The following is a 25,439-nucleotide window of genomic DNA, read 5'->3' as shown; positions in this document are numbered from 1 at the left end:
CAGGCTCCAGGCTCTGAGCTGTCAGCACAGAGCCCAATGTGGGGCTCAAACCCACGAACCCTGAGATCATGACTTGAGCCAAAGTCAGCCTCGGAACTGACTGAGCCACCCAGGCACCCCGAGACCACTTATTCTTGTACTCTACTGGTGGGGCCAGAAAGCTTGATGAAGTTTTCATGTAGATCTCTACATAGACCTTTCAAATATACGTCTTCTGATTTCAGTATACCACTTAACTGATTCTGCAGTGTTTTCATAGTTCCTATTTTATATACTCGTTTCTCATCCTTGACTGGGTGAGATGTGGTGAACGAAACCCAGTATTATCAGCTGCATTCTCTTGTGTATTGCTTTTCACCTATGTCCTTCACATTTATAGTTGGAAGGCAGGTTGATGGGCACAGTACCTACTTCTGACCCCAATTTTAGCAGGATTTTTACCATTTTCAACCATGCCATAGAGGTTATGTTTTCTCCTACACTCACACTTAAAGGTATGAGACTATGGAGTACATTAAGATTTAAACTCCCAGTGGTCATACATTTAACACCGGTTTCTTTTACCATTTTTATGAAAGACTTGATGGTACTGACGAAAGGACCTAGAAGAATTTTCTAGACATGGAAAAGACCATTGGAATGCTCTAATATGGAAGTGTGCCTGTAGCAGAATGAGCAGGGAGAGAAAATATAATGAATGTGGTCACAAGAATAATAGGTCTTTGATTTTTTTTAAAAACTGAGTTCCAGGATGGAAGGCTTGAGTTTCCACCTTCCCTTAGTCTGAGATACAAACATTCTTGGTTTTGTTTGTTTTTTTCATCATCTTACGGCTACATTTAAGAATTTAAGAAGTGGACATTTTATCTGGATTTCAATGCTGCTCTTATATTTTAATCACCAGTAATCTTTCCATGTCATATCCATAATTCCTTTGCATTTTGAGTAAAACTGGGAGCCTTTTAGAGTTTTGAGCAAAAGAATAAGAAAATCTCACTTAACATTTTATGAAGGTCACTGTTGTCATTGACAGGAGTGGTTCTTTTAGTGTTTATTTATTTATTTTAAAAGAGAGAGAGTGGGGGGGGTGCAGAGAGAGAGAGAGAGGAAGAGAGAGAATCGCAAACAGCCTCCACACTGTCAACACAAAGCCTGATGCAGGGCTTGATCTCACAAACCGCATGATAATGACCTGAGATGAAATCAAGAGTTGGATGCTTCACTGACTGAGCCGCCCAGGTGCCCCCTTCACTTAACATTTTAAAGCAGCACTCTGGCAGCTCTGGAGGGCTGGGCGGGGTGGGGAAAAGCAGGTTAGGAAGCTATGAAATGGTGCTGGTGACAGACGATGGTTTGGCTTGACTGCCTTAGTGAGCAGAGGGCAAAATGAGGCAGATACACGCCTGCAGTGTGGGGTATGGACTGTGCAGTACTAGACTGTAGGCATATGGGGCAGAATAAATGGAGAATAAATGGATCTTAAAAATACAGTACTTATTCAAACTACTTAGTACTTAGCAAGAGAAGTGGGAACACACAAGGTATACTGTACTTCACTTTTAAATAATTGTTTAATGTTTATTTATTTTGAGAGAGAGAGAGAGAGAGAGAGAGAGTCAGGGCACGAGCAGGGGAGGGGCAGAGAAAGAGAGGGAGACACAGAATCTGAAGCAGGCTCCAGGTTCTGAGCTGTCAACACAGAGCCCGATGCAGGGTTTGAACTCACGAACCACAAGATGATGACCTGAGCCAAAGTGGGACGCTTATCTGACTGAACTACCCAGGGGCCCCCTCACTTTGAATCTGAGATGTGCTTAACATTGTTTCAAGACTTTGTCAGTCTCTAAAAGAGAAAAGTGCTGCCAACTGTGCTGTAACACTCCGTCCATTGCAAGATGCAGCCCAATTTTAGGGATGTTAAAATACCAGAAAGCTAGGTCTTACAATCAACAAAACAGGATATCACATAGCACCACCTGCAAATTAAGAGGCATGCACAAAATTACAGGTTTTTGCAAGAACATATCCAAATAATAATACACATAAAATATTTAAATCATTTCCTTGGGGTAGTAACAAAGAGAGTGGGACTGGGCTATGGGGAATAGAAAAATATATACGAACACACCTGTGTGCAGATTTGTGTACGTGCACACAAGTCGCCAAGAGAGAAGCTTCGAATAGGGAAAACTTCACATAAGTCCATGGATCTCAGACCTCTCTTTTTGATAAACACGTGTAGTGTTCCTTTGGTCCTTCTCACCTGTGCACGTTTAGTATCGTAATTTACTTTGCAATATATGATGCTAGCGACAGGTCTGCTTGCTCGCTACTGCTCATGAACTCCTGGGAGAGATGCTTTTGGTGTTTCACCGTCCAGTCCCTGGGAATCAGGGTCCCCATGGCCATAGCTTCCCAGAGCCAGGAGGTGCTGGGGACAAGCCTGGGATGTCTGGCCAGTTACAAATTCTAAGCCCCAAATGGGGTGGAGATCATCGAAAGGAAGCGGAAACAGGGGACCAAAGGTACCTACACTTGTGATGAGCGTCACATAACATAATGTGTAAACTTGTTAAATCACTCACTTGGACACCTGGAACTAATGTAACATTGTGTGTCAACTGTACTCAAATGAAAAAAAGAAAGAAAAGGAAGCAGAGTCAGAAAAGACATTGAAGAAAACATTTTTCTTGAATTTTCTCTCAAGGTAGTCCAAATAAGGACAGGGTGTGTCTATTCCATGGGTTTTAAGGAAAGGATTTCCCCAGCCACATTTAAGCCAATAAATCAGGACCTTAGTTTTCAGATCTTGGTTACTTAGGGGCCAAAGAACATCCTACATCATTTGACCTGATAATCATTTCCTCTTCATAACACAATAATACCTTCTGTGCCTTTCAGAAATTAAAACCTTTATTTGTGCAGTCTAAAATGAACCTGATAACAGATGCCACCTCCTCACTAAGTGATCAGACAGCTGTGGTAAGTGGATTATTTTTTTCTCTGTTAAACGCTTAATCAATTGCTATTATCCGCCCTCCGTAATGAAACATTTTGGTTTACCTGCAGCTAGACACCAAGGACATGGATGTAGACAGTGATCAGATATATTTCCCCTCTTCATCCAAAGGTGAGTATCATTATTGTTGGGAAAAAAGGTTCACACGCAGAATAGGTCCTTAATCCAGATTGAGATTTCCTTCTCATTATTAGAATGAGGAGTGCGGAATTTTGGGTGGATACTTTTTTTCCAGCTAGTTTATAAAACCAATACTTGGATATGCTGAATAAAAGAATGCTACTGTGCATTTCTGATTATCAGTCACTGCTCATTGAAGATGAACTTAATCATACTTCAAAACTAGAAATGGTCTCAGTTGGAATCCTTTTCTGTTATTAAACTATCAAGAAAACTGAAGCTTTCATTGAATTCCCATTGGTCCATTTTAAGAACCAGAGGGCGGGGCGCCTGCGTGGCTCAGTAGGTTAAGCATCCGACTTCGGCTCAGGTCACGATCTCACGGTTCGTGGGCTCGAGTCCTACATCGGGCTCTGTGCTGACAGCTTGGAACCTGGAACCTGCTTCGGATTCTGTGTTTCCCTCTCTCTCTGTCCCTCGCCAGCTCATGCTCTGTCTCTCTCTGTCTCTAAAAAAAAAATAAATAAACATTAAAAAAAAAACAACCCAGTGGGAAAGTAGGACTATTTCTAGCATACTGCATCTCCCACGGGTCCTGACCGCGCTTCAGATTTAATTCTTTTGGAACCAGATGTATGTTTTGTCCATAGGCTTCTGTAAGTCTTTAAGATATAACCGTGCATCCTTTTCTCTCAAACACAAATTAGGTTAACAAAACATGACATTATTCATTTGAATTCTATTAGTTTGATGATGATAACCAAAGGGAGTCAGTAATTTCCGCTTTTCATGCCTGGGAATGTTTAAAAATATACTTTTATATGAATATTTATGCAAAGTAGACGTGTGTGATGAGTTTTTAAACCCTGGGCCCTAATTTTAAAATCTACTTTTTGAAAACTACATTGTGCTTTAGCAGAGAGGAACCTTTCTTCTGGGTGTCCATGCAACAGACAGGCTTTTTCTGTAGTGCTTATGGTGTAGGTAATATCTGTACTAGATGCACCTGCCCTGGGTACAGAGAACTCTTCCAACAGTCATAGTGCTGTCTGCCCCCGGCGCTGCCATTTACATTATAGTAACACCTGACTCTGTAGCACGCAGCTTCTAGCTTGGCAGAGGGGCACTTTTTTAGAGAGAAAGAGGAGAGAGAGAGAGAGAGAGAGAGAGAGAGAGAGAGAGAGAGAGAGAGAGAGAGAGAACGCATGCATGCACACACACACACACACGCAGGTGGGGGAGGAGCAGAGGGAGAGAGGGAGACAACACAGAATCCAAAGCAGGCTCCCAGCTCCGAGCTGTCAGCACAGAGCCGGGCGCAGGGCTCGAAGTCACAAACTCTGAGATCATGACCTGAGCCAAAGTCGGATGCTTAACCGACTGAGCTATGTCTGTCCCAGAGTGGCAACCTTTTAAAGGTATCTGCAGTTAAATAAGTTCAGATCCATTAAGTAAGATCCAATCTGTGAGCTGTTGGAAATTCTAACCCACACAGCATGTTACTTCTAAAACATCATAACATATTAGGGGAAGAGAGACTCTCAGGATTTATTATAAAATCTAGACTGTTGAATTTGGAACCTGTGGGTTGCCTGACATTTTAATTAGAGAGTTTAATTAACAGCAGCATTCCGTTCCCCCAGAAGATTCAGCTGACGATTTTGCATCCAAAAAATGATTTTCCATTTTTCAAACGTCCATTCAAAGTAGTACAAATTAACCTGATGGCCACCTAGAATACAAGGGAGCTCTAGCTGAGACCAACGCTGTCACTCCTTTTCCTCAGCCCTGAAAATGCAAGGTTGTTTCTACCCTTCATGAATCTGAATAAAATAGAATGTAAATGCTTCCTTATTATCCATAATCTTGCAGTACTCCACAAAGCTCTACCATCATTCTGAACGTTTATCTGCACTGCACTGGAGATGTATGTGACAGCGTTCACACCAAACACCTCTAGATGAAACCCTGTAATTGCTTTCTAGTAAATCTCTGATACAACTTTGACATGCTGCGTTGTTCCCTTTGAAGGTACAGTAGGAAATAATCCAATTAACAACAGTTTCTGGTTAAGTGGATTCCAGTTAATCCAAAACTTACTAGAAATATATTTTCTATTTTTTTCCAATTTTTTTGTTAATGTTTATTTATTTTGAGAGAGAGAGCAGGGCAAGGCAGGGGCAGAGAGAGACACACACGCAGAATCTGAAGCAGGTTCCAGGCTTTGAGCTGTCAGCACAGAGCCCAAAGAGAGGCTCAAACTCGTGACCTCAAGGTAATAACCTGAGCTGAAATGGGACGCTTAACCGACTGAGCCACCTCGGTGCACATAGAAATACATCTTCTACGTCTAATGAATAGAAATGAATAAGTGAATGCCAGGAGGAAAATTATGAATTTGCTAATTCAGGGAGTAAATGGATCTCACTAGCACACAGGTTATGTCTACTGGGTGCCATCCACACTAGATATTTAAAGGGCCAAAGCATCTTCATGAAACAAGTCACTCCAAGTTTCTCAGATACTTCAGATGCTTGAGGACCCCCTTCAGGCCCCCAGGAAATAGTATAACACGTTTTTAGTATTTTCAAGCACAATTCACAAATACATTACGTGTTAAGCTACATTGTGATTTTCTATAACATGCGAGATTTCTGTAAGCTATTTGGTGACAGACCCCAAATCACACTCTTTAAAGTCACTGTTGTATTGGAATTCCATTTTCTAGAACATGTAAATCAAATGTCAACACTTTAAATACTTACTGAATATTTAGCCTCGATGGTAACAGCATCCTCAGTGTTACGGCAAAGAACCTAAGAGGTTATTAGGTTGAACTTTGACACCACAAGATACTTTTAATACTTCGGTATGGCTGACATTTAGTGGAAGTAGGTATTATTGTAAATATCTTCCACGTTTTAGGTCCTGTCCTCACAAAGCCCTGGGAGGCTGGCATTTTTGCTTTGCCCCTGTCTACAGAGGAGACGGTGGGGTTACAGAGAAGGTTAGGAGGGTCGCGGAGTTATACCACAGCGGATTCAAGCCCAGACAGTGTGGCCCCAGAGCCCTGCTTGTCATCAGCCAATTATATGGACTTAGCCCAAGACTCATGCATGGCATGAGCCCCGTTCTCTACCACACACAGTGGGAAAGTATGGGACGTAAGGGAGAAGTCATGGAGGCCAACAGACTTCAGTTCCCATTCCCAGGTCTAACCACTTACTCACTGACGTCATCTCAATTCCCTTCGCTGTGTACAGTGGGGATGGTGACCCCACCTCATGGCTTTGTGACAAGGATGACACGAGATACATGTTTGTGCCTTGTGTGCCCCTCTCCTTACCTTTCCTCCTGAGCTGTTGGTCACATTATCCCAGGTCCCCCAAATAAAGTCTGCGAACCTACCTTTTAGCCCACCGCACAAGAGTCATAATGTGATATAAAAGTAGTCTATCCTTCAGTAATTTCTACCAGCCAGGAGCAGGAGAATAAAATTGATCGTATGTATCCAAATATACAGTGGGCATTTTGAAAAGAGTGAAATAAAACATAAAATATAGTTTAAAGCAATACCAGGTGATACATCTCTTCTAAGCAGATTGAAAATAACGTTTTGTTATGTGGCAAGTTTTAGTCCAAAAACTTCTAAAGAGTCACACATGCAACAGAAAAAGAGACAGGTAACTAAGAAAAGAGAAAGAAATGCATTTTTGTTAATATAAGAGAACTAAAAGTGAGGTCTGATACTATCTGCAAAATTTCAAAGCAGTTTTTACGCAGTAGTAATTATCCCAAGAGCTCCCAGGTAACATTATTAATTTGTTTGCTACTTAACTGTGATAAAATTTGGGATCTGAACTGCCCATTGTATACTGTGGACTGCCACATATTTTATGTACTCAAGAAGACCTTTCTCACAGTCCAGTAATTAGGTGCTATTGACATTGTAATCTTTGGAAATGTTCTTAATGAGCCCCAAAGACACGAATCTCACAGATAAAACCTCAAAGTAACACTGATCCTTTAAGTGGCTTGTCAGTAAGAAAAAGCTCAAACATAAATATCTGAAACACAGGAGAAACCCAAATTTAAACCTAGATTACATTGTTTTGTTCATTCTCTGAGACTTTTAGGGAAGAAATATCGAAGAGGTGATTTTAAAGGCTTTTCAAGAATAGTGGAACAATTGTACTATATTTGAAATAATTCAGAAACCTTTCTTTTTACCCTTTGAAGCTCTGGACTTGAAAAGGTATTTTTTTTTCTAAAAGTGTTTTCCACCAACTTGTAAAAATAAGCGTTAATTGAGAGCAGAGTTCCATTGCTCCTGTTTTTGCTTTAAACACAAAAATAATTTTGCCTAAGAAATTGGAACTTAAATAAATAAAAAGCAAAAGAAATTTCAGGCATAATGTTAGCCTTATTTTATATATTGTTTCTAGATTGTAACTGTAATTAAAATAATTCAGTAAGGTTTTCAAATTCATATTCAAATGTATATTTTATAATATTACTACATACACTACATATATGCATAAACAACATATAATGTCATTTACCATGTAATTGATAGCCATTGTGGCTATTAAAGATGTTAGAAGAAGGAATTGGTCCATTAATATGAGTTAAGTATCAGGACTAAGCCGATTTACTAAACATAATATATTAAGGGGTCTGTTAATGTTAATGATGTCACTACCACCAACTTCTCTACTTTTTCTGTATTGTCACCAATTGCCTATTATCTAAATGGTATATTTCCAAGTTATAGATGTTATGCATATCTTTGAGATTTGGGCTGATTCTCAACTATCTTTCCATAGCAATTTTTCTTGCTATATTCTATATGTTCTATATTCCAGTGATATGTTCTACTCAAGGCATGGGATTTAGGAGATTAGATTATAATTAAAGCCTGGACGATCACCTTCCCAAATACCGTGAATTCTCAGCGGCATAGAAAAGAGTCAAGATGACCAGTTGGGTTAGAGAACTAATCACAAAACTCAGAGGTTCTCTGTGTTACTGAGGCTCTGTCCATAGGTTAGAGAGCGATTGAAAAATGTGAAAAAGGAAAATGAAAGGTAATCCACCCTTTGAAAATAGTGTCAATCATTGAAATAAGTAGGATCTGTAAGATCATAAAAATTTGAGTTGAAATTACATAGAAAAAAGGATTAAGACTAGTACATATTTTAAGAGTCCTTTATTAATTTGGTATCAGGACTATCTTGTGTGAATTTAGAACTGGTGATGCTTTTAAGTATGCGTGGCCCATGTTTCATTTAGTAAATGCCACTAAACACATTCCTAATTGTGCCCCAAACTGATAGAGTTCTCCAAAGTGTAAAGCATGTGACAAGAGGGCTTTCTGGCTATTCACTCCCTGGACCACGAGTGGAATCCAGCAGCCTCTCTGGATCTCGTGAACACTATTTTGTCCCAAACCTTAGCTGTTGGTTAAGAGGCCTCATGAGCCATTTAAGCTTCTCTGGGGGTACCGAAATATTGAGAAAAGGTTTAATTAGTGCAAAGACAATGGGTATTAATTTTTGAATTTAGGAGTGAATCAGTTACAGAAATGACAAAATGTTACAAGATGTTTCGTATAGACCAGTGCAAGTTTGTAGGCGTGTCAAGTGCCCCCTTAACGGAGCTGGAAAGGGCATCTTGGAATGCAGTAGATATTGTATGAATCTTACTTTCAATTGGAGGGACCCCAAGCATCAGCTTCTAGAAATATCAGTGGGTTCCAGTCCTCAGCTGATCACGTTCCTGGTTAGTTCAACTTCATTTATATTTTATTTATTTATTTATTTGTTTATTTATTTATTAATTTATTTATGAGAGAGAGAGACAAAGCACAATAGGGACATTTCTTAAAAATGTTTGTTTTGAGAGAGAGAGAGAGCAAGAGGGGGAGGGTCAGAGATCCGCGAATCCCAAGCAGGCTCCAAGCTGTCAGCACAGAGCCCTAAATGGAGTTCGATCTCATGAACCCTGAGATCATGACCTGAGCAGAAAACAAGACTCAGATGCTTAACCTACTGAGCCACCCAGGCGCCCCTCTTTTTTCTTTTTCTCACTGCACTGGCTAGGATTGTCACTATGTGGTGCTGAATAGAGCACTCAGTGGTACCCTTCCTTGTTTCTCTCTCAATAGGACAAATTTTGAAGGGTCACTATTGGAATGCCATTAATTACTTCTCTAGGCTGTACTTTTTATCTCTGTAACTTATTCTTTCCATAACTGGAAGCCTGGACTCCCCACTCGCCTTCGCCCATTCTGCACGTTTCCCCACCTCCCTTCCCTCAGGCACCATCAATTTGTTCTGTGTATTTATAGGTCTGATTCTGCTTTTCTTTGTTTCTTCCTTTATTTTGGTTTTCAGGGTCCTCATGTAAGTGAAATCATATTGTTTGGCTTTCTCTGTCTGCCTAATTGCACTTAGCACAGTGCTCTCTAGGTCCATCCTTGTCTCAAATGGCAAGATCTCATTTTTTTTTTTGATGGCGGAGTAATATTTCATTATATATGCCATATATATATGCCACATCTTCCTTACCCATTTTCCTATCAATGGACACTTGGGTCGCTGCCATATCTTGACTATTATAAATAATTCTGCAGTAAACATAGAGATGCATATATCTTTTTCAATTTGTGTTTTCATTTTCATTGGTAAATACCTAGTGGAATTACTGGATCATATGGCATTTCTATTTTTAACACTTTGAGGACCCTCCATGCTGTTTTCCACAGTGGTTTCTCCAACAACTTCCACTAACCGTGCACAAGGTTCCTCTCTCTCCACACCCTCACCAACACGTGTTATTTCTAGTCATTTTGATTTTAGCCATTCACATGGGTCTCATTGCTGCTTTGATTTGCGTTTCTTTGAAGATCAGTGATGTTGAACATATTTTCATGTGTCAGTTGGCTATATGTATGTCTTCTCTGGAAAAATGTGTATTCAGAGCCTCTGCCCATTTTTAATCAGATTATTTGAGTTTTTTGGCATTGAGTTGTGTAAGTTCTTTATGTACTTTGGGTATTAACCCCTTATCAGATATATCATTTGCAAATATCTTCTCCCACTTCTCTCATTTGCAAATACCTTCTCCCACAAATATCTTGCCTTTGTTTTCTTTGATGGTTTCCTTCGCTGTGCAAAAGCGTTTTATTCTGGAGTAATCCCGATAGTTTATTTTTGCTTTTGTTGCCCTTGCCTTAGGAGACATATCTAGGAAAATGTTGCTGTGGTCAATGTCAGAAAAAATGACAAGCTCTATTTCTTTTCATTTCATGTAGGTCTAAGTCTTTGTGTATTTTGTTCTGGCCTGTTTTGTATCATAACTTTTTTAACAGACACTATCAATTATTTCTGTGATACAAATATTTTGAAGTTTTTGTCAGATTGTGTTATCAACTAAAATTTATCGGGAGTGAGTTCTTGTTCTCATAGCTTATCCTGCTCTTGTCTTTACAAGCCTTCCATTCTTGTGTTGATTTTGAAACGTTGGTTTTCAGGCTCATTTCCTTTTTCCTTCATCCCTCCCTGTCTCTTTCTTTCTTTTCTTTTCTTTCTCTTTTCCCATCTCTTCCATTCCCTTCCCTCCTTTCTCTTTCTTTTCTTTTCGCTTTCTTCTCTTTTCTTCTCTTTTCCGTTCTTTCTCTCCACAGCTGAATACAGCCAGTATGCCGGTCTCACTCCTAGTCCAAAACCAGTTCTTAGAAGTCTGGGGGTTGCCTGTTCCACTGTGACGTTAGGGTCTTGAAGCCACCAAGCCATCAGGTGGCTTGGGCTCAGTTCCTCTGTGTGAAGTCAGTTTTTGCCTTTGCACCTCCCTAGGCCCATAGCTTTCTATAAAGCCATAGCCCCAGATCACACACTATTTTTCTGGTTTATTTTATTTCCCTCAGTTTCCGTTCATTCAAACTACTGCCTTTGAGGAGTGAATGTTGTCTTTTAGCCAACATGGAGCACATTTAGCCTTTATTACCAAACAGGAGCTCTGGGGCATCTGCGTGGCTGAGTCGGTTAAGTGTCCAACTCTTGACTTCCACTCATGTCACAATCTCTCAGCTCGTGCATTTGAGGCCCATGTTGGGCTCCACAATGACCGCGAGGAACCTGCTTGAGATTCTCTCTCTCTGCCCCTCCCCTGCTCACTCTCTCTCTCTCTCTCTCTCTCTCAAAATAAATAAATAAACTTTAAAAAAAAAAAGGAGCTCTACTCCTGGCAAATAAGCTTTAAAAAATAGTTTAAAGGAGCTCTATTTGCCACTGTGAGTACGAATTCCTGCAACTAGAGCCCTAATTTCCTAGGGCTGCTGTAACAAAGTACAGCAAACCGGGTGACTTCAACTACACAGATGTGTCGTCTCACAGTTCTGGAGGATTGAAGTTTGAGATCGAGGTGTCAGCAGGGGTGGCGTCTTCTGACGGCTGGGAGGCAGGTGAGGGGAACCTGTTCCACGCCTCTTTCTGAGCTTCTGGTGACCTCGAGCGTTCCTTGGCTGGTAAATTCCATTTCTCCTATAACTTCACATTGCCTTCCCTGTGTGTGTGTGTCTGTATTTGTGCCTCAGTTTCTCCTTTTGATAAGGACACAGACATACTGCATTGGGGCCTGGCCTGAAGACCTCATCTTAACTTGATCGTCTGCGTGACCCTATTTCCAATTACGTTCACACTCACACGTACTAGGACTTCAAGATCTTTCAGGGAGACACAACTCAATCCAAAACAACCTGGTTCATTGCTTTTCATGTCTTTACCAGAGAAATATTTATCTTATCTTGCCCAGTATGTTTTTCTGGTTTTTCTTTTAAAATTGTACTTATCATGTCCATATGTTATATTAAATCATAGACTCACTCTAACTTCCTTTGCCCCTCACCAAAAAAAAGTCCTAAATGTTCAAACCAGTTTTCTTCATGTTTCTGAACCAAAGACCTTTCAGCGTTACCTTATGTGTATAATCTGTTCTAAGAACATTTTGTCTTGTAACTTTATGGCCACAGTTATCATTGTCTCAAACATCAAAAGTGTGCTTTAAATATCTACCTTCAAATATTTTTAGTGTTTATTTATTCTTGAGAGAGGGGGAGACAGAGAATCTGAAGCCAGCTCCAGGCTCCACGCTGTCAGCATGGAGCCCAACGTGGGGCTTGAACTCATGAATCATGAGATCATGACTTGAGCTGAAGTTGGACGCTTAACCAACTGAGCCACCCAGGTGCCCCCCTACATATCTACTATTTTTAAAGACATTTTATTTTTATGATTTTATTTTATTTTCATCATGATAAGTATATACTTTAAACACCATCCCTTATTTCACCCATCTTCCCATCCACCTCCTCTCTGTTATTTGTTCTCTGTAGTTATGAGTCTGTTTCTTGGTTTGTCTCTCTCTCTTTTCTTTGCTCATTTGTTTTGCTTCTTTTTTTTAATGTTTATTTATTTTGAGACACAGAGAAGGTGCATGTGTGCAAGAGCAGAGGTGAGGCAGAGAGAGAGGAAGAAAGCAAATCCCAAGCAGGCTGTGCACCATCTCCAACCCTGAGCTCATGACCTGAGTGGAAATCAAGAATCAGATACTTAACCAACTGAGCCACTTATGTGTCCCTATTTTATTTCTTAAATTCCATATATGAGGGACACCTGGTTGGTTCAGTAGGTACAGCGTGTTGACTCTTGATCTCGGGGTCATGAGTTCAGGCCCCACATTGGGTTTGGAGCTTAGATTTTTAAAAAAGATAAGAAAAAATTCCACATATAAGTGAAATCATATGGTATGTGCTTTTTTCTGACTTATTTCACTTAGCATTATACTCTCTAGGTCCATCTATGTTACTGCAAATGACAAGATTTCATTTTTTATGGCTGAGTAATATCACACACACACACACACACACACACATCGCATCTTTATCCATTCATCAGCCAGTAGTAGACTATTTGTTTGACTATTGCAAATAATGCTGCATTAAACATCAGGGTGCATGTGTCCCTTTGAATTGGCGTTTTTGTATTTTGGAGGTGAATGCTCAGTAGTGCAATTACTGGATCATAGGGTAGTTCTATTTTCAAATTTTTGAGGAAACTCCATACTGTTTTCTACAATGGCTGCACCTGTTTGCATTCCCACCAACGGTGCAAGAGGGTTCCCCTTTCTTCCCATCCTCGCCAAATCTGTCGTTTCTTGTGTTGTTGATTTTAGCCATTCCGACAGGTGTGAGGTGATATTCTGTTGTAGTTTTGATTTGTTTTCCCAGGTGATCAGTGATGTTGAGCATCTTTTCACGTGTCTGTTGGCCATCTATAGGTCTTCTTTGGAGAAGTGTCTGTTCATAACTTTTTACCCATTTTTTAATTGGGCTATTTTTTGGATGTTAAGTTGTATCAGTTCTTTATATGTTTTGGATACTAACCCTTTATTGTAATATGTCATTTGCAAATATCTTCTCCCATTGAGTAGTTTGCCTTTAAGTTTTGTTGATTACTTCTTTTGCTGGGCAGAGACTTACTTTGATGTAGTCCCAATAGTCTATTTTTGCTTTTGTTTCCCTTGCCTCAGGAGACATATCTAGAAAAGTGTTGCTATGGTCAATGTCAGAGAAAGTGCTGCCTGTGCTCTCTTCTAGGATTTCTATAGCTTCACGACTAACATTTAGGTGTTTAATCCAGTTTGAGTTTCTTTTTGCATATGATGATGAAAGAAAGTGTGGTCCAGTTTTACCAACACGATTTGTTGAAGAGACTGTCTTTTTCCCATTGAATATTCTTTCTTGCTTTGTCAAAGATTGACTATATAGTTGTGGGTTTCCTGAGTTTTCTGTTCTATGCCATTGATCTATGTGTCTGGCATTTTTTATGCCAGTACCATACTGTTTTTAATTACTACTGCTTTGTAATATAACTTGAAATTCTGGAATTGTGATACTTCCAGTTTTACCTTCTTCAAGATTGCTTTGGCTCTTTGAGGTCTTTTGTGGGCCCACATTAATGGAATGTCTTTCCATTTCCTCGTGTTTCCTTGAATGTCTTTTATCAGTGCTTTACAGTTTTCAGAGTACAGGTCTTTCACCTCTCTACTTAAGTTTATTCTTAGATATATTGCTATTTTTGGTGCAATAGTAAGTGGGATAGTTTTCTTAATTTCACTTTCTGCTGCTTCATTATTAGTTACAGGAATGCAGCAGATTTCTATACATTGATTTTGTATCCTGAAACTTACTGAATTCATTTATCAGTTCTAGTAGGCTTTTTTTTTTTTTTGGCGGAGTCTTCTATGTTTTCTACGTATAGTATCAAATCATCTACAATTAGTGAGAATTTTAGTTCTTACTTATCAATTTGGATACCTTCTATTTCTTTATGTTTCCTAATAAAACCCTCAAAAAATCTGTTGCATCTTGGTAAAAGTAATATTTCCTAGTATTCTGCCTGTGAAATAGGCAATGAGTTACCTTTTCCAGACAAGAATGCATTATGGGTTGAACTCTGTCCTCTGTCCCCAAAAGATGTTGAAACCCTCACCCACAGTTCCTGGGACTGTGGCATTATTTGTAAAATGGGGTCTTTGCAGATGTATTCAAGGTAAAATGAGGTCATTAGGTCGTTAATCCATTATGAATTAAAAAGAAAGAAATTTAGACACAGGGAGAATGCCTTGTGGTGACAGAAACAGAGAATGGAATGATGTAGCAAGAACCTAAAGGACATCAGAGATGGATGAAGTTAGGGAGAAGAAGGAAGGGAAGGATTCTCCTCTGAGTCAGAGGGGAAGCATGGGCTCGCCAACGCCATGGTTTTGGACTTTCAGCCTTCAGAACTCATGTCAGGGAATTAACATGTGGTGTTTTAAGCCAACTACTTTAACTTACTTGGTTGCAGCAGCCCTAGGGAGCTAATACAGAAAGGTGAGTGAATAAATGCCATGACATCCACCTTAAATAGATGGATAGCCACTGTCCCAAATGAGTTCAGTGGCTTTGTATTTCCACTTTGCATGAGATGTTCTGCCATTAATTTTCACCATAGAGGAGACATTTCCCCTTGATTGATTAGAAACTTACTTCTTCCAAGCTTCAAAACATATTGTAGCATTAAGGAATAGAATGTGATAAGCCTTGCCTATAAATTTGCCTGTCACTTTCCTGGCAGTCAGTAAGTGATCAACAAATATTTAATAAAACTGAATCTGAAGTTCATTCCACTGAGACTTCTATTATTATGAATTCAGGTTCCTAATGTACAAAGTCCCTACTCGTTCTCGGACTAAAAAGTACCATGGTGTCCCAGCGGTCCCCAGGCCCTTGTCCTATAAACATATCCACGCCCCCTTTTCTTACTCTTTCCTTCCCTTCCTCTTCAAGCAAACGCCTTCTGGTCCTCCTGCCTTATATGTCAGCCTTCCAGAGAGCAGTCAGAGCCTGCTCTCTCCCCTTCTCTGGGCGACTCCAGCTGCCTCCTGGCTTCACATCTCACAGACCCAGCTCTTACCTAGGTCATTGGAATCCTCCAGGTGTGAAACTGGTTTCCGGTTCTCTCGCTTGACTGCACCCCAACGTGTTGTTACTAATGAGTCACCCTCAATTCTTAAGATGCTCTCCTTTTGACTTCCAAGTCACCAACCTGTTCTAGTTCGCCGCTACTTCCCAAAGCATCCTTCTCAGTCTCTCCTGGTTACTCAACTCTGCTGGCGCTCTGAGTATTAAGTGTTGGAGTCACTAAAGATTTTAATTTTTGGTTCGCTTTTACACATTTTGTTTTTCCCTGCTCAATCCATCAATAAATATCAATGGCTTTCAGGATAAAATCAAGTGTTCAGTTTAGCATAGAAGACCAGTCATAAGAACTCCCTCTCCCCTACATGGGCTCTCTAGTCATAACGCATGACTTACTTTTCCCTGCTATTTCATGCTATTCCACGCTTCTGTGCCTTTATATGCACCTTCACCTAGGTGGCACGTCTTGTGCCTGGTCTTGCTGCACTCATCTGTGGTTAGCTGGCCACCGATGGCCTCATGCTGGTTATCTGCTGGGGTGACAGTGTGACTGGATCTTGTATTTCTTATCACTGAGTGGGCACACCCAGTCTTGTGATCATGGAGTGCTCAGGGTTCTCAAGAGCAGCAAAAGAAAACAAGGTCCAATGCACAGGGACCGTTCAAGTCTCTGGTGGCCCAATATTTGCTCCTGTCCCATTAGGCAAAGCCAGTCTGATGACCAAGACTGGAACCTATGTCGGAGGAGCTGCAAAGGCCATGGGTACCAAGGAAGCCACATTACTTACCTTTCCTGGGTTTCAGCTTCTCTTTGTTACTCCATTCATTCACCCATTGGACAGGTGTTACAATCACCTACTATAAGCAAAACTCTGGGCTAGGCCCTGAGGATACCGAGAGTCTTCTTAGGGCTTGGAATTTATATTCTTTTTTTTTTTTAGTTTATTTATTTATTTTGAGAGAGAGAGAAAAAAAGAACAAGCAGGGGAGGGGCAGAGGGAAGGAGAGACAGAATCCCAAGCAGGCTCCACACAATCAGCACGGAGCCTGACATGGGGCCCAAACTTACGAACCGTGAGATCGTGACCTGAGCCGAGATCAAGAGTCAGACATTTAGCCATCTGACTAGCACATTCAGTGACAGTAATACCAGGATTGAAGGTGGTGCGGTGAGGTAGCGTGGGCCTGAGAAGGCCTCTCTGCATACCTCACCATTTCTGCAGAAACTGCTACCGTGTTACTCAGAATGATCTGCTTATGGCCCCGTCCCCTCAAATACGGAGAGGGAATTGGAGGAAAAGTGGTCAAAAGATACAAACTCCAGTTTTGAGATAAACAACCACTGGGGATGCATGTAAGATCTTAAAAGTTCTCATCACAAAAAGAAAAACGTTTGTTTCTCTTCTTTTTAAAAATACCTATAGGAGATGGCGGCCCTTAGCTAAATTTACTGTGGGACTCATTTCACGATGTACGTAAGTCAGGTCCTCGGGCTATACCCCTGAAATCTACACAGGACTGTAGGTCAGTTACAGCCCGATGATGCTGGGGGGAAAGGATAATCAAAAGCCAAAGTAGAGAAACAAAATATATAGTATTTACAGTGTGTGCATTTCAAAAATAATAATTACTAAATTTCCTAAATGAAAAATTACTAAATTTCCTTGGTAACCGATACATTTAAGCATGAAATTGTGTGAAAACACCATTTCCACTAAATACCAAAACTTCAGAGATGAGTTAGAGACACAGGCACAGTTTAATCCTTAGGCCCCAAAGCTGGTCGCCTGTTCCTAGGAACACAGAGCTGTTTGTAACCTCAAACTCATACTTGTGCAATTACAGAGACCAGAAGTCCCAATGGAAATCACTTTAAAAATAATGATCTGGAGCTTCCATATTAAGTATATTTATTTTTCTCTAGGATTAGGACAGATTGCCTTGGCAGCCTAGTCTTTCATAAAGAGGGGGGTGGGGGACAGAGTCGGGCCTTCATTTTCTCACAAAAGGCACGATGGAAGCGCATCTGTGAACATTGCATAATTTGTTATGTTCTACAAAGAGGTGGGTTTTTGTTACACACATACCAAAGCTATTTGGTACTGTTTCACCAATGATCTCTATTCAGGTCCAGAAAAGAAATTGGCCTCAGCAGAGTGAAAGGAGAGTAAATTTTTCTTTAAAAATTAGATACAGATTATCACTTCCAAATGCAGGAGGGAATTTTACAAGTGACGGTGCACTGATTAGCTTTCCAACGGACATCCAGTCCTTTATGAAACGCATACTAGTGGTGGTCAACTGTGACCAATGTGGTTTATTACTCTCCAGAAGAGCTGAACTGAGATTACCCATCTAATCTAATTGAGAAATGTTGGGTGAACTTGAACTCTTTCATGGACATGAATGACCAGAGAATTTATTTGATAAGACATTAAAAGCTGAATATGGTAACTATCTCTTTGATGGTTGGATACAGTCATTCCCTTAGTTCATTTGCATGCCTTTCATATTTTTTGGTTAGTACTCTGCTGGTGATTACATGAGCAGCCTAATGAAAACAAGGGGGGAAAAGTTTCTGTGCAACATCGTTACGGAAACATTAGAAACCTTACCTTTATCAGTAAACACTCCTGGCAATCTTTAGTTGGTTAACACTTCAAAAAGTGACTCTAGCCTTCAAGAACAGTTTAATTAAATTGTGGAAAATTGAAATTTAATAAACCCACTGTTTTCTTATGTGATAGTCCCTAAACTATTTTTAAATTTTGTCTTTTGAATTTACTAATTAATTGTTTTTTAAAAAGGACATCGGGAGGCCAACATGTTATTTACCAACCTCCTTTGCATTTTGTTGTAAACGGGGCAGTGCGGTGGTGTCTCAATGAAACATTTACGATAACTTTATCGACAGTATAATGCACAGGTGGCATCAGATAATAAAGTGCCTGCTCTTCATACGCCTTCTAAATTTAAGATTAATCCTGCTGTATTCCCAATGACTGTTACCATATAATTTGAATATATACATCTCTTTCTTATTGTATTTAAATATTATATCTTAAAAACGACTCCCAGAAACGCAAAGATAGACACTCGAAGTATAAATGGCAAAAATCACACTTCATGTTACTAGTGATTCTTTTAAGTAAAAATTTTCATTGCAACTTTGTCATTAAAATAAAAAGGCCCTTTGGTTGTGCCCATACAAGCATAATAAATTGTATATGTTTGTGATACTGAATGACTCTTGCCCATATGCTGCACCGCAAAGCTACATGAATGAGGCATTTACCAAATCAGGCCCACCACATTAAACAGAAAAACAATCTTTATTCATGGTAACTTATCAGTTTCAATTAATCAACCTCAACAATGGAAATTCTGATGTGTTCAAGCAACTTGAAAGCAATAGGTCATCTCCAGGGCAGCCATGTTGTGTCTTTGTGCCTAACGTTTCAAACAAAGCAACATCTCCAATAAATAGACATACATATACATACATACATGTGCATATATATACATACCAATGGGTGACCACAACTCTGCTGGGTTCTGCCAATAAACATGCATGTTTATTGCCTATGATTTTTATCATGGTAAACGTCATTGTTTTCCTTCAAAGTATTACTTTTTTGAGCTCTGCAGGTTTAAACAAAAGGAAAGAAATTTCCATTGGATGACCATCCTTTCAGTTTCTGTGCTGCTATGTGAATAGCATTGTGCAAACCATTCCAATGGTTTTGAAAAGGGGTAACCATTGGTTTGATTTGGTTACACGGTTTAGCAAAGAGCTCCCTCCCACTGCCTTAGGGTCTGTGAAAGGTCCGTGACCTGTTTAGAACTGCCAAGTGAAATGTCATGTCGCCCCTCCCAAATGGGAGTATCTGCATTCATTTGATCAGTATAAAAAATGATTGGGGATGGCGAGATCAGTGCTTTTGAATTGCAATTTATAGCAGTTTACAAAAATGCACATTGTTGGAAAAGAAAACATGGAAGTGTTTCTTTCTAAATTGCATTACCTGTGAAATGTCATTAGTCTTTTAAGGATATTTACATCCCTTTTTTTTTAATTATTATTTAGGAGACTTATTTCAAGTACGGAAAATCAGAATTTTATGACATTCTGATTTTTAAACTTGTATTTTGGTTTTGATAGTAGAATTTAGAGAAGACGCTTCTGAGTTCCTAGGACAAACATAATTTGTTGTCATTTCCATTTATGAATTCTCCGAGATAGGCTTCGCTAATCGGTTGCATTAGCGGAAGATTCCGAGTTATCTTTCCCAGATTATAGAGGAGATCCATTCATTGGCAAATGCCTGGTCTGCTGATGTGTAATAGTGGGTCTGAAATCATGGGCATACTAACTCTACCAGGGGCCCGCCACTCCTTCAACAGCATACTACGTAAATTTCTTTGCAAGGGGAATACCTTCTAAACGATGGTACCCCTAGATTCATCTACATGTATGCACAGTTTCATAAAAGGAAATTTTTGTTTCATTAGATATGTGAATGTTAAGGTAGGCTGTTCAAGTTCACAAAGGCTTAATGCAGCCACCAGGGTCTCTGGGGTGCAGAAAACAACACCTTCTATACCATGTCTAGGAATCTTGAAAGCTCTTTGCCTTAGGCAAGTGGGTGGAATTGAACATTATTTTCAAGAATTCTTCCTTTAGGAAGATGAGTTACCTTGGGGAAAGGGCCTCAGAAACGTCCCTGGCTGATACTTGGGTAGAAAAAGAAAGGCCCTGCTTCAGAAAAGACTTGACCCAGATAGACTCCCTAGCAATCCACTTTGAACCTCCCAACCATTGAAAGGGGAGGTTGTCACGTTTTTATCTTTGTTCATGTTAAGCCCTGGAATGACAGCCTGTCTCTGTGTTCCCCTCTCCCACTGCCCCGGCTGTAAGTGTCCACATTGACACCTACCGGTGACCGCAGGCTGCAATTCTTTGTCGCCTTGTCCACGCTCCTGGCTTTCACTGGGATTAGCTCAGGGCCTTTGTTCCCCTTCAAAGCTGGAACATCACATCCCATGTTGTGGCTTTCCTGTCTCAGACCCCCAACGCTTTCTGCACAATTTACACACCAGGTAAATGTCCCTCCCTACAGAGCAGAGAGCCTAGCCTGAGTGAGGGGGGGTGAGGAAATCTCCCTGGTCCCCAACTTCACAACCCCTGCCAACCATTTTTTTTTCCTTCTCATTCATAATTTTCTATAACATATGGAGGAAAGATTGAAAATGCAAATAAAAATGTAAATCTTGGTTCGATCCTTGGACCCAAGCACAAGACAATCTCTGCCTTTTTAAGTTCTTTTACAATTACTCCTAATTCTAGGAAAGTAACCCTCAGCAGGTCATTTACTGGCCTTGGTCACAGACTCCTAAGATCATTTCTGTAGTATGGAGCAGCAGGAAAACTGTCTCAGGAAAAAACGTGGCTGACATAGGTATTCTGACAGCCAAGGAGGACCTGGCTGCCCGACCTCCACCCCCCCCCCGCGCCCGCCCCCCCCCCCGGCGCCCCCCATCCCCCTCTCCTCCAGGTTACTGAAGGGTCCCCCAGCTGGGTCTGGACAGAGAGGACCCACTCAAAATGAGGCAAGGAGCTCTGCGAGAGGAGTGGGAAGTGGTTTACATATATAGCAAGTAGAACAAAGTTCACGTCTATTCCTTTTCCCGTATTTTTAGGGACATTGTCTGGAACCCTGGAAGAAGAGCCTTTGGAGAAGCCACCGATACTGCAGAACACCCCAGTGACCGATATGGACGGTATGGACGCTACTGAGTAAGGGGCACGCGCTGGGCTGCGCAGAGCAGGGCCACAGAGAAGGCCCTCACCCTGGCGTCAGGCCTGCCTCCCTGGCGAAGGGATCCTACCTCCAAGGCCTTTCTAACGAAGCTGTTCGTCTTCCCGATGATGTAGGCTAACTCGAGGTCCGCCCTTGAAGCGAAGAGAACTCGAGGCGCACCAGTTGTGCGCACCTTTCCAAAGCCTTAATGCAGGGGCTCGCCCGTTGGGGGGTGAGCGGGACGCACAGAAGTCGAGGGGTGGCCAAAGCCACTGGGGATGCTTCCTGGGCTTAGCAGTATGCCCCAAACCCTTATGGCGGAGGAACAGGAACAGACTTCAATTTAAAAAAAAGTTTGAGGCACTAAGCTTTCACTCCCTCTCTTATCCCTCCGGTATCTCTACAACACAAAGTCAAACTGACTTGCTGCCTCCTCGCTTGCCAGTTAATCCCCAAGACAAAGGCGAACCTTAACCTTAACGCCTGGTCCAGGGGATTTTAAATTTCCTCTGGGGAGATCCATTCTTCTCTTACGTGGGCACCGGCTGCCAGCCCTATCTTAAAAGTCATAAACAATTCTCTCGTAAGTGGGAAACTCTTTGGAGATTTTGCTTTCTGGTAAGTATCAAGGCCAAGATTCACGCGTCTCTGCAGAATGCCAGGTATCATTTACGGAAAGTCCAGTTTGCTTCCTTCTGTGCGTAATGTTCAGCCTAGTCCTTTCTTTCCCCTACTGCAAGTTGGGCCCTGTCTGCAGCCCAGTTTCAGAAACGTAGACGCTGAATTCCACATTTCTAAAGCTATTTATTAAGTCTCAAGAAATATATTTGTGGTAGCTGTCACATAAAGCTGATCTACTCTGGTGTGAAAGAAAGCTAGAGAGGCGATTTATTTGTGCGTAAAAGGCACAAGATTTAATTGGAGAGAGACGTGTTATTTTCAACGCAAGTACATGGGGTGGCATAGCGCCGGGGAGCATTATTCGAGCTTCATCTACTATGCACTATATACCACCGTCTGCAAAGGAGTGTTGCCCTAGAAACTTGTTTTAAATCTGCTGCTATATATCAACACCTTGTTTTAGCAGTCCTTGGCTGAATTACAGTTACACAGTTTGGCGCTTCTTTCAAATTTCCTCCCATCAGTTTGGCTAAAGAAAGGAATTTTTCTCCTTTAGAAATGAATTGGCTTAATTAGTAAGTAGATTAATGGCAATTGCTGGTGAGTTGGTTTCCAGCAGAGTTTCACCAGAGAGGGTTAATCGGAGTCAGGTCTGGAATCTTTCCCAGAACTGGCTGCCAGCCATTTCTACCAACCAATCAACCCTCCAAGAAACGGAGGAAATGAAATAGAATTTATATTCTCTGTACTACTATGCTGGGACAGAAATTCCTTGGAAGCAGTCTCCTCATTGGGTGCTGTGCAGACGGTTTCATTTCAGAATTTTAACAGAAACCTTGAAAGGGTTTCCACCTTCAAGATTTATCTGAGCATCAAAGCAGAATTTCAAGTGGCACCGAACACGTCTCCACAGAACACTGAGGGCGCATTGGAAACGCAAAAGGCTCTTAGTCAATTTCAGGTTTATGTAAGTTGCAAAAACCTCCCAAGTTGAGTCCTTATCTGTTATCTACCAGAAGTCTTCAAAAAGTTGAGTTGTATGTTTTACAGTCTTTCCCCTTATTTCTTCCACAGTGATAAAAATGCATTCATAGTTTAACTCGCAGCTGCATTAGTCTTGCAAAAAAAAAAAAAAATCCCTGCTGAGAAATGCATATAATAGGAAAAACAGATCGGCTGGACAGCAGTGTAATTAATGCCAGAAAGGGCTGAGGCCGGTTTCATAGTTTGTCTTTTGAGGATATCAAGACGAGACCTAGTGAAAAATGACGCATGCTTTAGCATTTCAGAAAGCTGGCAACTGGCAATGCTTTTCCTTTTTTCTTTGACTTTCTGCCTTGGAACAAAGAGGTCGGCCGAACTAGCTAGGTTGTAATGAGTTCTATGTCCCTAGCACATTAAGTGCATCATGGAAACATATTGTATCGAAATAGTTTGGAGGAGAATACCGGGGATGAAAGAGAATGGGTGCTTTGATCAGCTCCCTGGGGTCCTGAGTGCGCACAGACTGACTTGCAAGGAGTTATTCAGCTCCAGCTAGACACACTTACAACACCATTCAAAGAAATTTGCATATCTGTAATTTATCACATTGGTCCAGAACATTTTTGCAAGGTAAATAAAAGTTGGCTGAATAAAAAAAAATCAATCATCGCAGATATAGAAGAAGCTGTGAAGCCTGTGTTCCCATTAAAAACATAAATAAATATGTCCACAAAACATGACGATTTAGAGGTTGACTTTATTTTAAAGTGTCCTCAGAGCAACAGGTCGTGTGCTCACAAAGGCAAGAGTGGCCACGGTTTTTTTTGCACTTCCACTTTAGGAGAGTGTATTTGCAGCTTCCCACTAGAAGAAAGGCAGAATTTCAATGAGACGTGTGTGGCTCTAACCAGCCCGCGACACGCAGAGAAAAATTAGTACACACTTCGAGGAGATGTTAAAGATGGCTTAATCTCTTTGGCGTCTGCGAGTGCTAAGGTTAAATCTCGTTTCTTCTCCTGTGGATCCCATTGCCAAGCCCTGGTCGCTGAATTCAGAAGCTCAAGAGGGATGAAACGTCCTCACCCGGGTCAATAGGAAAACTTGCTTTCGAATGCCCCCTGAGAACGAGTGAAAATTTAACAGGCAGGCATTGTTCTGAGTTTTTAAACAACCCGGTTAAACAGCAAACAAGAATCTTCAACTTGACCTTGGAAAAGGCTGGTGTGCCTGCAGATAATCTATCAAACAACTCTGGATGACAATGATATATTTCTAAGTATTGTCAGATGAAAAGATTGATAAATTTGCTGCTGCAAAGAGAGAACTTTGGAAACAGGCAACAGGGAATTTAGTGTGCAGCCCCGCCGCTGCCTCCTCTGTCCTTGCCACCCCTTCCCCACCCCTCCACCCCCGGCCTTGGGGGCCAACTCGTAGAAAAGGGCCAGTAAATCAGCACTGTAATATTTCTTAAGGGGCACGGAAAAGCTGTGAACAGTACCTCTCATATTAAACGCAATATTTCTTTGCTTTCGTGGGGAACAAAAGTCATAGCAAGACGTCTTTATGGCTAATTCAGTCAAAGGCACATCTCGGTTCCCCCCGCGGAAAGGTCAGTGTCGTTGTGTTTGGTCCACCGAGGGGGTGTTTTCACACTGAAAACTGAGCCAGCTGTCCCTGTCATACCCTCACCATTGGGGAGCGCGCACTAGCCATGGTTATTAGGCACATTCTACACCTGCAAAATATACCGATTTCCAAGACTTTTCAAGACACCCCCCTCCCCCCCGTTCTCATGCCCCCTCCTCTCTCTCGTCTACTAAACTTTGACAACACAATTCAAGCCCTGGATGAAAGCGCTGCCAGCAAGAGGAGAGCTGGGGAGGGGACTGCTCAGCCAGCGGCTCCTGATGTCTATTGAGCAGCCGTCAAAGAAATGAGGCGTCAAGTATGTTTTCAAAAGTATGCAAGACCTTCCAAATAAACGCTCAGACACATCACGCGTTCGCTGTTGCCAACACCTTGATTTCTGAACCCTAATATTTAATTTTACGTACCAGTGTTAGGGGAGGGGTTACAGCCAGACAGCCTTCATTCAGAACTGGCCCTTTTAAAATTTTCATTTGTATTCAGCGTGTCAGGGCATACATTTTTTTCCGACGTTGCCCCCCCTGGTAAGTCCACATGCCTTTCTGAAAATCCAAATGCCAACAGACTGTTGTCATCCATTTCACAACGCTTGCCCAACTGGATCTCATAATAAAATTCTATCCAGAAACATCTCCTAGTTAGCCTTATCACCAGAACCCAATTTTAAAGGCTTGCACTCAAAAGCTGGATACCTAGCTGTTTGAGGGACGCTCAGTGGTCCAAA

The 25,439-nt window shown here is 41.2% G+C and overlaps 1 protein-coding gene across 1 annotated transcript in view; it reads left to right on the top strand.

Annotated features, from left to right (window-relative positions):
- Nucleotides 1-25,439, top strand: part of C10H10orf67 (chromosome 10 C10orf67 homolog) — a 155,439-nt gene that overhangs the window by 127,541 nt on the left and 2,459 nt on the right. The window contains 3 exon segments of the mRNA XM_029955583.1: nt 2,902-2,982; nt 3,070-3,130; nt 21,363-21,443. Of these exon segments, the coding sequence (XP_029811443.1) occupies nt 2,902-2,982; nt 3,070-3,130; nt 21,363-21,443 (223 nt within the window).

The sequence above is a fragment of the Suricata suricatta genome, chromosome 10, assembly GCF_006229205.1.
Source record: "Suricata suricatta isolate VVHF042 chromosome 10, meerkat_22Aug2017_6uvM2_HiC, whole genome shotgun sequence".
In the NCBI taxonomy this organism is placed as follows: domain Eukaryota; kingdom Metazoa; phylum Chordata; class Mammalia; order Carnivora; family Herpestidae; genus Suricata; species Suricata suricatta.
Note: the sequence above shows the minus strand (reverse complement) of the source record. Positions and strands in the feature narration are given on the sequence as shown.